This window comes from Anolis sagrei, chromosome 13 (assembly GCF_037176765.1).
Source record: "Anolis sagrei isolate rAnoSag1 chromosome 13, rAnoSag1.mat, whole genome shotgun sequence".
NCBI classification, from domain to species: domain Eukaryota; kingdom Metazoa; phylum Chordata; class Lepidosauria; order Squamata; family Dactyloidae; genus Anolis; species Anolis sagrei.
The window spans coordinates 18,125,396-18,138,661 of NC_090033.1; the positions used below are offsets into that span (position 1 = coordinate 18,125,396).

Consider the following 13,266-nt stretch of genomic DNA (forward strand, 5'->3'; position numbering starts at 1 on the left):
CCTTGTTCAGCTGTCCCAAGCACTCAGAAATTGGTTTCGTTTTAGTTGAGAATCCCTTATCTTTTTCTCTCGGAACCTGGCAGAACGCCGAAGGCATTGTTCAACTTGCCTGTTTTGACTAATCTCCTGCCGTCTATTTGCTCATTATCTTCTGCAAGTGCCGAGTTGTTTTCAAGCCCCAAATCCTGGGAACTCTCTGGTAACAATTCAGGGAGTACACCATCATCCCCACACCCTTCACGGACGTTCTCATGGGAAACTACACTTTGCACGGGGATCTCCAGGTCCTTCTCTGCATCCGTATTATTGACATCCCTCCCCACATCCAAAGCACCCTGATCCTGAAACACAATCACAGGCTGAGCTCCAACAATTCGCCTCCCCGCATAAAGCAGTACCTAAATCTCCTACTTGACGGATGCAACTTCCTTTCGGGCTGCAAAGGTTGACAGCAAGCTAGACTATTAATGGTCGGGAGCTCACTCTGACCCAGGCTGGCGTTAAACTCATGACCTCATGAGAGCGTATAATTCTTAACAGCCGGTGGCGTTATGGGTTAAGCCCTTGTGCTGGCAGCGAAAGGTCGGCGGTTCGAATCCGGGGAGCGGGGTGAGCTCCCATCTGTCAGCTCCAGCTTCCCATGTGGGGACATGAGAGAAGCCTCTCACAGGATGGTAAAATTACTATAACTGGGGGAACTTCTGGGGCTCCTTTCTCCCTCGTTTTTACAGCTATTGGGGTGACACTTGCTACAATGCTGGAACACATTTACCACTCTTAGCCCACCGGATTTCAGAATGTTTCACGTATCCACTGATTTTTGGGGAATTTCCAAAGTACCTTCGCTCACTTCCACTGCGATCCCCACGAAAGACGAACCTGGACCAAACTTGGCACGCAGACCCTCATGACCAACAACATACTGGTGGGGTTTGGGGGAGGATGGACCATGGATGATGGGATTTGCAGTACCTTCACTCACTTCCAGAGACCACGGCGATCCCCACGAATGACGGACCTGGACCAAACTTGGCACACAGACCCTCATGACCAACAGAACATACTGGCGGGGTTTGGGGGAGGATGGACCATGGATGATGGGATTTGCAGTACCTTCACTCACTTCCAGAGACCACGGCGATCCCCACGAATGACGGACCTGGACCAAACTTGGCACACAGACCCTCATGACCAACAACATACTGGTGGGGTTTGGGGGAGGATGGACCATGGATGATGGGATTTGCAGTACCTTCACTCACTTCCAGAGACCTCGGCGATCCCCATGAATGACGGACCTGGACCAAACTTGGCACACAGACCCTCATGACCAACAGAACATACTGGCGGGGTTTGGGGGAGGATGGACCATGGATGATGGGATTTGCAGTACCTTCACTCACTTCCAGAGACCACTACGATCCCCACGAATGACGGACCTGGACCAAACTTGGCACACAGACCCTCATGACCAACAGAACATACTGGTGGGGTTTGGGGGAGGATGGACCATGGATGATGGGATTTGCAGTACCTTCACTCATTTCCAGAGACCTCGGCGATCCCCATGAATGACGGACCTGGACCAAACTTGGCACACAGACCCTCATGACCAACAGAACATACTGGTGGGGTTTGGGGGAGGATGGACCATGGATGATGGGATTTGCAGTACCTTCACTCACTTCCAGAGAGCACTGCGATCCCCACGAATGACGGACCTGGACCAAACTTGGCACGCAGACCCTCATGACCAACAACATACTGGTGGGGTTTGGGGGAGGATGGACCATGGATGATGGGATTTGCAGTACCTTCACTCACTTCCAGAGACCACTGTGATCCCCACGAATGACGGACCTGGACCAAACTTGGCACACAGACCCTCATGACCAACAGAACATACTGGTGGGGTTTGGGGGAAGATGGACCATGAATGATGGGATTTGCAGTACCTTCACTCACTTCCAGATACCACTACGATCCCCATGAATGACGGACCTGGACCAAACTTGGCACACAGACCCTCATGAGCAACAACATACTGGTGGGGTTTGGGGGAGGATGGACCACGGATGATGGGATTTGCAGTACCTTCACTCACTTCCAGAGAGCACTGCGATCCCCACGAATGACGGACCTGGACCAAACTTGGCACACAGACCCTCATGACCAACAACATACTGGTGGGGTTTGGGGGAGGATGGACCATGGATGATGGGATTTGCAGTACCTTCACTCACTTCCAGAGACCACTGTGATCCCCACGAATGACGGACCTGGACCAAACTTGGCACACAGACCCTCATGACCAACAGAACATACTGGTGGGGTTTGGGGGAAGATGGACCATGAATGATGGGATTTGCAGTACCTTCACTCACTTCCAGATACCACTACGATCCCCACGAATGACGGACCTGGACCAAACTTGGCACACAGACCCTCATGACCAACAACATACTGGTGGGGTTTGGGGGAGGATGGACCATGGATGATGGGATTTGCAGAACCTTCACTCACTTCCAGAGACCACAGCGATCCCCACGAATGACGGACCTGGACCAAACTTGGCACGTAGACCCTCATGACCAACAACATACTGGTGGGGTTTGGGGGAAGATGGACCATGGATGATGGGATTTGCAGTACCTTCACTCACTTCCAGAGACCACGGCGATCCCCACGAATGACGGACCTGGACCAAACTTGGCACACAGACCCTCATGACCAACAGAACATACTGGCGGGGTTTGGGGGAAGATGGACCATGGATGATGGGATCTGCAGTACCTTCACTCACTTCCAGAGACCACAGCGATCCCCATGAATGACGGACCTGGACCAAACTTGGCACACAGACCCTCATGACCAACAGAACATACTGGTGGGGTTTGGGGGAAGATGGACCATGGATGATGGGATTTGCAGTACCTTCACTCATTTCCAGATACCACTACGATCCCCATGAATGACGGACCTGGACCAAACTTGGCACACAGACCCTCATGACCAACAGAATATACTGGAGCGGTTTGGGAGGAAGTGAAAGTGAGTTAGGGGAGATGTAGTTCACCTACATTTGGAGAGCACTCTGAACCCAAACAACCCTGGATCTGAACCAAACCAAACCCTGGATCTGAACCCGTGCCTTTGGAGCGACCCCTCTTAAATGGCCAGGCGACCCCCCTGGTGGTCGCGACCCCCAGGTTGAGAACCGCTGTCCTACAGTCTTACAACCACAACATACACGGGAGCCTAGCCCGCACACACACAACCGACACAGTGAGTATGAGAAGAGGCCACCTTCCCTCAGGCTGTGAGGACCTCTACCTTCACCTTCTTCATGGTCCCAATGGTCTTTGAAAGGTGGGGCGAGCAGGCATTTCGCCCTGACGGTTGTGTGTGTGTGTGTGTGTGTGGGGTAGACGGACCCCAGGCTCTGTTGGTCATGGTGGGATGATGAAGCCAAGCAAAGTGGGAGAGAGACAGGAGCTGGGGAGTGGGGGAGTGCCTGACCAATGAGGGGTCTGCCCCTGTCATGGAGGGAGGACAGTTGGGAAGGTAGCGTAGGATATCTATATTCCCACAATTTGTCCACAAAACAAAACACACAAGAGCATATCCACATTGTGTGTGTGTTTGTGTGTGTCTTAACTATCTGGATCAGTCACACTCTGGCTTCAGACCTGGTCACGGCACTGAGACGGCTTTGGTCGCCTTGGTGGATGACCTCCGTAGAGGACTGGACAGGGGGAGTGTGACCTTGTTGGTTCTCTGGAACATCTCAGTGGCTTTCGATACCATCGATCATGGTATCCTTCTGGGTCGTCTCTCCGGGATGGGCCTTGGAGGTACGGCTTTGTTGTGGTTCCGGTCCTTCCTGGAGGGTCGTTCCCAGATGGTGAAATTGGGCGACACCTGCTCGGACCCCTGGCCATTGACCTGTGGGGTCCCGCAAGGTTCCCCTCTGTCTCCCATGCTTTTCAACATCTACATGAAACCGCTGGGAGAGGTCATCCGGAGTTTTGGAGTTGGGTGCCATCTCTACGCAGATGACACACAGCTCTACTACTCATTTCCACCAGACTCCGTGGAAGGTCCGAGGATACATGAAACCGCTGGGAGAGGTCATCTGGAGTTTTGGAGTTGGGTGCCATCTCTATGCAGATGACACACAACTCTACTACTCATTTCCACCTAACTCCAAGGAAGCCCCTCGAGTACTGGACAAGTGCCTGGCCGCTGTGTCGATCTGGATGAGGACGAACAAGCTGAGGATCAATCCCGACAAGACAGAGGTTCTCTTGGTCGATCGTAAACCAGATCGGGGTATAGGGTGGCAACCTGTGTTGGACGGGGTTGCACTCCCCGTGAAGTCACAGGTCCGCAGTCTGGGTGTCCTCCTGGACTCATCACTGACGTGTCGATGGTGACCAGGAGGGTCTGTGACCATACTTCGTGCGACCATACTTCGTGAAGGCAGATCTGGCCAGGGTGGTCCATGCCTTAGTCACCTCCAGATCGGACTACTGTAATGCGCTCTACGTGGGTCTGCCCTTGAAAATGGCCTGGAAATTTCAATTGGTCCAACGGGTGGTGGCCAGGTTGTTAACTGGGGTTCCTTACAGAGGTCAACCCTCCTGTTGAAGGAGCTCCACTGGCTGCCGTTCATTTTCCGGACACAATTCAAGGTGCAGGTTCTGACCTACAAAGCCCTGAACAGTTTGGGACCCGCCTACCCGCGTGACCGCATTTCTGTGTACGAACCCACACGATCTCTTCGATCATATGGATCACCGTAGCTAGGTCGTCCCTGGACAGGGAGGGGGCCAGCTGTCTAGCCTGCCGCAGGTGAAAGAAGGCGGTTCTGCTCACGGCGGAGAGAGACCTGGGCCTCCATTGTTGGCAGAAGGTCCAGCAGGTGTGATTGGTGGGGACGAGGGAGAGGACCTTCTCAGTGGTGGCCCCCCAACTCTGGAATTCACTCCCCAAGGACATCAGGCATGCCCCAACTTTGGTAGTCTTTAGCTACGTAGAGACCTCCATGGTCATGTGGCCACTGCCATGACCGCGTGGAGCGCCCTTACCTTACTTATTGCTCTACCCACATTTGCATGTTTTCGAATTGAAAATCACATTCTATCTATCTGTCTTTTACAACTTGGCAACAGACACATGTTGGCAGAGCAACAGTGAATGTGTAGTGGTGTGTGGTTGTGAAATGTGGAATGAATGCACATCCAAGATCATCCCCACAATAACCCCCCAGCAGAGCCACTTATTTCCTGCGTGAGGGGAGAGTTGAGGAAATATAGTAAAATTAACACACATGTAGGTGTTCTCCACAACTTCCTTTCAACATACACACCCGTATGTGTATGTGTGTGTGAGTGTGTGTGCACAGGGGCGGCTCAACCATTACGCAAAGTAAGCAGTCGCGGTAGAGTTGATATTGCCCAGGGGGGCGCTCTTGAGGCGCTCTTGGGGGAAAATAGACCTTGACATATGCGAGTTACTGGGACGTATACAATCAAAGAGCATGCTGAACTCCACCAATGATGGAATTGAACCAAATAGGGCACACTGAACTCCCACGGCAGACAGAAAATAGGTATCAGTGAATGGTTGGGGGCTCTTGGGGGGAAATAGACCTTGACATATGCGAGTTACTGGGATGTATAGTTCACCTACAATCAAAGAGCATTCTGAACTCCACCAATGATGGAATTGAACCAAATATGGCACACTGAACTCCCACGACGGACAGAAAATAGATATCAGTGAATGGTTGGGGGCTCTTGGGGGAAAATAGACCTTGATGTATGTGAGTTGTAGTTACTGGGATGTATAGTTCACCAACAATCAAAGAGCATTCTGAACTCCACCAATGATGGAATTGAACCAAATAGGGCACACTGAACTCCCCCGACGGACAGAAAATAGATATCAGTGAATGGTTGGGGGCTCTTGGGGGAAAATAGACCTTGATGTATGCGAGTTGTAGTTACTGGGATGTATAGTTCACCTACAATCAAAGAGCATTCTGAACTCCACCAATGATGGAATTGAACCAAATATGGCACACTGAACTCCCACAACAGACAGAAAATATATATCAGTGATTGGTTGGGGGCTCTTGGGGGGAAATAGACCTTGACATATGCGAGTTACTGGGATGTATAGTTCACCTACACTCAAAGAGCATTCTGAACTCCACCAATGATGGAATTGAACCAAGTATGGCACACTGAACTCCCACGACGAACAGAAAATAGATATCAGTGAATGGTTGGGGGCTCTTGGGGGAAAATAGACCTTGACGTATGCGAGTTACTGTGATGTATAGTTCACCTACAATCAAAGAGCATTCTGAACTCCACCAATGATGGAATTGAACCAAATATGGCACACTGAACTCCACGAAAAACAGAAAATATATATCAGTGATTGGTTTGGGGGGGGGCAAAATACTGTTTGCTTACCGTTGAAAATTACTCTGTGTGTGCATCCACTACATCTCCCCCCAAAGAAAGAAGGAGACAAAGATAGAGGGAAGGTTGGCCACAGCAACGTGTGGCGGGTATAGCTAGCATATATATTATATATATCTATATATATAAAAATGTTCTGTGCGTTACGAGTACCTTAAAAACAAAAGATCCATTGAACGAAATCGCACCAAATTTGACAACAAAATGTCTTGCAACACAAGCAGTGATCATCACTCAAAAAATTACGATTTTGTCACTTGGGAGTTGTAGCTGCTGGGATTTATAGTTCACCTACAATCAAAGAGCATTCTGAACTCCACCAACAATAGAATTGGACCAAACTTGGCACACAGGACTCCCCTGACCACAGAAAACCCTGGAAGGGTTTGGTGGGCATTGACCCTGAGTTTGAGAGTTGTAGTTCACCTACATCCAGAGAGCATTGTGGACTCAAACAATGATGGATCTGGATCAAACTTGGCAGGAATACTCAATATGCTCGAATATCAATACAGATGGAGTTTAGGGAAAATAGACTGGAAGAGTTTGGTGGGCATTGACCCTGAGTTTGGGAGTTGTAGTTCTCCTACATCCAGAGAGCACTGTGGACTCAAACAATGATGGATCTGGATCAAACTTGGTGGGAATACTGAACATGCCCAAATATCAACACAGATGTAGTTTGGGGAAAATAAGACCTTGACATTTGGGAGTTGTAGTTACTGGGAGTTATAGTTCACCTACAACCAAGGAGCATTCTGAACCCCACCGACGTTGGAATTGGGCCAAACATCCCACACAGAATCCCCCATGACCAACAGAAAATACTGTGTTTTCTGGTGGTCTTTGGAACTGGACCTAACACAGAATCCCCATGACTAACTCAACCTACTGGAGGGGTTTGAGGGGACCGACTCACCATGGTGGGAGTTGTAGTTTAACCTGCAGCCAGAGAGCACACTGAACCCCACCGATGAAGCATCTGGAGGAAATGTTCCCAGCACAACAAACTGATGGAGTTTCTGGCATGATGGGAGTTGTAGTTCACCCACAACCTTATGCATTGTGGATGAACTATAACTCCCAGAAAGGAAGGCCAGTTATCTTTTTCAAATAACCCGGGCAATGCCGGGTATCCAAGCAAGTAATAATAAAGGGACTATGACAGGAATGGGGAGCAAAACAGATGAGCCGTGACCGTATGGAACAAGCCAGTCGTCAACATACAGAAATCCCAGATTTGTCAACTTTGCTCCTAACCTTAGTTTAGTATGAATATCCAAGATTGTCACAATGCCCCTTGAGACTGCCATTTCCCAGCATGGATCAAACTGTCTACCCACAAGCAGAAAGGCACTGCATATATTAGAAACCAACACTTCCTCATTACTTTATTTTCCAGATCACCAGACTGGGCCACAGCATCGTGTGGCAAGGGACCGCTAGTATATATATATATATAGGCACTACTTTTAGAGTTGCTCTTGAATGGGAAAGGAATGAACGGAGGAAACAAATCAAGTCAACCCTCCCCTCCGAGAGAAAAAGAAGCCAATGTTTGGGTTGGGTAAAGGGCCCGGAAGGGCCAAAGGCGGGGAGGACAGGAAGGCACAGCTGCTGGCTCCGGTTGCGTTTTGTGCACCCCAAGCGACTCAGGGCTCTTCCCGCCGCAGGATGCACAGCACCGACTTGTGGGGGATGCCGCACTCCTCCAGCGAGCGAGAGAGGTCCGAGAAGGTCCTCCGGGGCACCTCCGCTGTCTCCAGGCTGTAGCCGCGGCCGCGGTACGTGGACGAGTTCCTCCGTGCCGCCACCGCCAGGACGGCTTGCAGGCTGTCGCTAGGACGGAAGTGCCGCTCGAAGCGCTGGCCCGACGGGGAGCGGATGGCCAGCAGAAGCCGGGGCTCGCCTTCGCCGGGCTCCTCCGGCTCTTCCTCGGCGTCGCGTTCCTTGCCGCTCCCTTGGACCCGCCACGCACAATCTCCCTTCTTCTCCATCCTCACACTGGTGGTGTGGTCGGGCGCCCCTTCCGGCCCGCTGTTCCTCAGGCCTTTCCTGCTGATGGAAGGCAACACTCGGTACTTGTTCAAAGAGGAGGAGGAGCGCAGAGGCACTTGCTGCAGGAGGTCGGGGACCTCGGCGGGGAAGACCTGCGGGGTGGACACTCTCTGGCCACCTTGAAGGGGTTCTTCAGCATGGCTCCCAGGAGAAGGCGGCACGGACGAGGAAGCACCGTAGGAGCAGGTCAAGAGTGGCCTGGTGCGGCCCTTGGCGGACTTTGGCCGGGTCACGTGCGTGGTCAGCAAGCGGGGCGGGTTCACAACAACAAAGGGGGGCTTCTTTCCAGAGGGGACGGCGTTCAGCTGCGAGGCGGCCGCCATTTCTTCTCAGGGACGCTGCAAGGACAAGGCGCAAAAGGAAGGTCTCAATGTTATTTATTATTTATTTATTTGCTGCATTTGTTAACCGCCGCTCTCAGCCCTAGGGCGACTCGCGGCGGTGTACAACATATAAAAACATATTTCACAATAAACTACAACGACAAAAAACAACATATCATTAATACACTATCATCTAATTACACTAAAATAATCCGCTTCGTCTTATCATAGAATCATAACCAATCTCGTAGTCTACATTCTGTTCCAGTTGTCATTTCCAGTTACTGTAGCATTTAGTTAAATGCCTTCTCGAATAGCCATGTCTTCAGGCTCTTCCGGAAGGACATAAGGGAGGGCGCCTGTCTGATGTCTACAGGGAGGGTGTTCCACAGCCGGGGGGCCACCACCGAGAAGGCCCGTTCTCTCGTCCCCGCCAGGCGTGCCTGTGAGGCAGACGGGATCGAGAGAAGGGCCTCCCCAGACGATCTCAAGGTCCTCGTGGGCTCATAGGCCGAGATGCGGTCCGAAAGGTATTTTGGGCCGGAGCCGTTTAGGGCTTTGTAGGATAGCACCAGCACCTTAAATTGGGCCCGGTAGCAGATCGGCAGCCAGTGGAGCTGGAACAACAAGGGTGTTGTATGCTCCCTGCGTCCTGCTCCTGTTAGTAACATGGCTGCCGCGCGCTGGACTAGCTGAAGCTTCCGGGCCGTCTTCAAGGGCAGCCCCACGTAGAGAGCGTTGCAGTAGTCAAGGCGGGATGTGACCAGAGCGTGTACCACCGTGGCCAAGTCAGACTTCCCAAGGTACGGGCGCAGCTGGCGCACGAGCCTGAGCTGTGCAAATGCTCCCCTGGTCACCGCTGAAACCTGAAATAGTAATAATAATAACAGCAGGGATCCCATCCGGTCCGCTGGCTTTGTTATTCTTCTGTTGGCTGATGGCATTGCTGACTTCTTCCAGACTAGGCAGTGCTCCCCTGGTCACCGCTGAAACCTGGGGATCCAGGCTCAACGATGAATCCAGGGTCACACCCAAGCTGCGAACCTGCGCCTTCAGGGGGAGTGCGACCCCGTCCAGCACAGGCTGTAACCCTATACCCCGTTCGGCCTTGCGACTGACCAGGAGTACCTCTGTCTTGTCTGGATTTAGTTTCAGTTTGTTTGCCCTCATCCAGACCGTCACAGCGGCCAAGCACCGGTTCAGGACCTGGACAGCCTCCTTAGTAGCAGGTGGGAAGGAGTGACAGAGTTGGACATCATCCGCGTACAGGTGACACCGCACCCCGAAACTCCGGATGATCTCACCCAGCGGCTTCATGTAGATATTAAACAGCATGGGGGACAGTATGGAGCCCTGAGGAACCCCGCAGGTCAAAGGCTGTGGTGCGGAACAGGAGTCCCCCAATGTTGTAACAGAATATATTGTATGTTGTCTATACTACAACTTACGAAATAGTACAATCTATATAAATAAAAAGGTAATATTCGTTTGTGGGGTTAACAGATCTCAAAAACCACTGGACGAATTGACACCAAATTTGGACACAAGACGCCTATCAGGCCAACGAGTGACCATCACTCATGAAAACAATGGAAAACACAGCGGAAGGGACTTTAAAAGCCAAAAAACAAAAAAATAAATTGCAACGCATGTGCAGAATCACATATGTACACAAACACATATATACACACATACACAAATATATACAGAAATATATACACGCATATATGCACACACAAAGCACATACACAGGGGGAAGGAAGGACAGAAGGAAAGAAAGAAAGGTAAAGAAGGAAGGAGAGAAGGAAATAAAAAAGTATGTATGCATATATACACACAAAACATATACAGGAAGGAAGGAAGGAAGGAAGGAAGGAAGGAAGGAGAGAAGGAAGGAAAGAAAGAAGGGTAGAGAAGGAAGGGAGGAGGGTGAGAAGGGAAAGAAGGAGGGAAGGAGAGAAAGAAGGAAAGAAAGAAAGGTAGAGAAGGAAGGAGGGAGAGAAGAAGGAAGGAAGGCAAGAAGGAAGGAAAAAGGATAGAGAAGGAAGGAAGGAAGGAGAGAAAGAGGGAAGGAAAGAAAGAAGGGTAGAGAAGGAAGGAAGGAGAGAAAGAGGGAAAGAAGGAGGGAAGGAGAAAAGAAAGAAAAAAGAAAGGTAGAGAAGGAAAGAGGGAGAGAAGAAGGAGAGAAGGAAGGAAAGAAAGAAGGGTAGAGAAGGAAAGGGAGAGAAATAGGGAGAGAAGAAGGAGGGAAGGAGAGAAGGAAGGAAAGAAGGGTAGAGAAGGAAGGATGGAGAGAAAGGGAAAGAACGAGGGAAGGAGATAAAGAAGGAAAAAAGAGGTAGAGAAGGAAGGAGGGAGAGAAAGAGGGAGAGAAGAAGGAGGGAAGGAGAGAAGGAAGGAAAAAAGAAGGATAGAGAAGGAAGGGAGAAAGAGGGAAGGAAAGAAAGAAGAGTAGAGAAGGAAGGAAGGAGAGAAAGAGAGAAAGAAGGAGGGAAGGAGAAAAGAAAGAAAAAAGCAAGGTAGAGAAGGAAAGAGGGAGAGAAGAAGGAGAGAAGGAAGGAAAGAAAGAAGGGTAGAGAAGGAAAGGGAGAGAAATGGGGAGAGAAGGAGGAGGGAAGGAGAGAAGGAAGGAAAGAAAGAAGGGTAGAGAAGGAAGGATGGAGAGAAAGGGAAAGAAGGAGGGAAGGAGATAAAGAAGGAAAAAAGAGGTAGAGAAGGAAGGAGGGAGAGAAAGAGGGAGAGAAGAAGGAGGGAAGGAGATAAAGAAGGAAAAAAGAGGTAGAGAAGGAAGGAGGGAGAGAAAGAGGGAGAGAAGAAGGAGGGAAGGAGAGAAGGAAGGAAAAAAGAAGGATAGAGAAGGAAGGGAGAAAGAGGGAAGGAAAGAAAGAAGAGTAGAGAAGGAAGGAAGGAGAGAAAGAGAGAAAGGAGGGAAGGAGAAAAGAAAAAAAAAGAAAGGTAGAGAAGGAAAGAGGGAGAGAAGAAGGAGGGAAGGAAGGAAAGAAAGAAGGGTAGAGAAGGAAGGATGGAGAGAGGGAAAGAAGGAGGGAAGGAGATAAAGAAGGAAAAAGAGGTAGAGAAGGAAGGAGGGAGAGAAGAAGGAGGGAAGGAGAGAAGGAAGGAAAAAAGAAGGATAGAGAAGGAAGGAGAGAAAGAGGGAAGGAAAGAAAGAAGGGTAGAGAAGGAAGGAAGGAGAGAAAGAGGGAAAGAAGGAGGGAAGGAGAAAAGAAGGAAAAAAGAAAGGTAGAGAAGGAAAGAGGGAGAGAAGGAGGAGGGAAGGAGAGAAGGAAGGAAAGAAAGAAGGGTAGAGAAGGAAGGATGGAGAGAAAGGGAAAGAAGGAGGGAAGGAGATAAAGAAGGAAAAAAGAGGTAGAGAAGGAAGGAGGGAGAGAAAGAGGGAGAGAAGAAGGAGGGAAGGAGAGAAGGAAGGAAAAAAGGATAGATAAGGAAGGAAGGAGAGAAAGAGGAAAGAAGAGAAGGAAGGAAAGAAAGAAGGGTAGAGAAGGAAGGAAGGAAAGAGGGCCATCCAGTCCAACCCCATTCTGCCAAGAAGCAGGAATATTGCATTCAAAGCACCCCTGACAGATGGCCATCTGATATTCAGAATGTATTTTCATTCACTGGACCAAATTTGGCACAAATATCTGATACGTCCAAATTTGAATACTGGTGGGGTTGGGGGCTGGATTGATTTTTATCGTTTGGGAGTTATAGTTGCTGGGATTTATAGTTAACCTGCAATCAAAGAGCATTCTGAACTCCACCAATGATGGAATTGGGCCAAACTTGGCACTCGGAATTCCCACGACCAACAGAAAATACTGGAAGGATTAGGTGGGCAGTGTCCTTTGGTTTTGGAGTTGTAGTTCACCCACATCCAGTGAGTACTGTGAACTCAAACAATGATGGATCTGAACCAAACTTGGCACAAATAGTCAATATACCCAAATGTGAGCACTGGTGGAGTTTGGGGAAAATACAGCTTGACATTTGGGAGTTGTAGTTGCTGGGATTTATAGTTCACCTACAATCCATCCATCCATTCCTCTATTTATCAATCAATCAATCTATCCATCCATCCATCCCTCTATTTATCTAGCAATCCCCCCTCTCTCCATCCATCCATTCTTCTATTTATCTATCAATCTATTTATCAAATCCATCCCTCTATTTATCCATTTATCTAATCCATCCCTTTATTTAGCTAATCCATCCCTCTATTTATTTATCAATCCATCCCTCTAGCTATCCATCCATCCCTCTATTTATCAATTAATCAATCAATCAATCCCCCCTATCTATCTATCTATCTATCTATCTATCTATCTATCTATCCATCCATCCACCCCACCCATCCTTCCATTTATCTATCAATCTCTCCATCCATCCATCCA

The 13,266-nt window shown here is 49.6% G+C and overlaps 1 protein-coding gene across 1 annotated transcript in view; it reads right to left on the reverse strand.

The window, feature by feature from the left end:
• Positions 1-7,857: 7,857 nt before the first annotated feature.
• Positions 7,858-13,266, reverse strand: part of UBXN10 (UBX domain protein 10) — a 16,040-nt gene continuing 10,631 nt past the window's right edge. Inside the window, exon 2 of the mRNA XM_060759075.2 lies at positions 7,858-8,890. Within this exon, the coding sequence (XP_060615058.2) occupies positions 8,147-8,875 (729 nt within the window). The 5' untranslated portion in view covers positions 8,876-8,890 and the 3' untranslated portion in view covers positions 7,858-8,146. The remainder of the gene's footprint in view (positions 8,891-13,266) is intronic.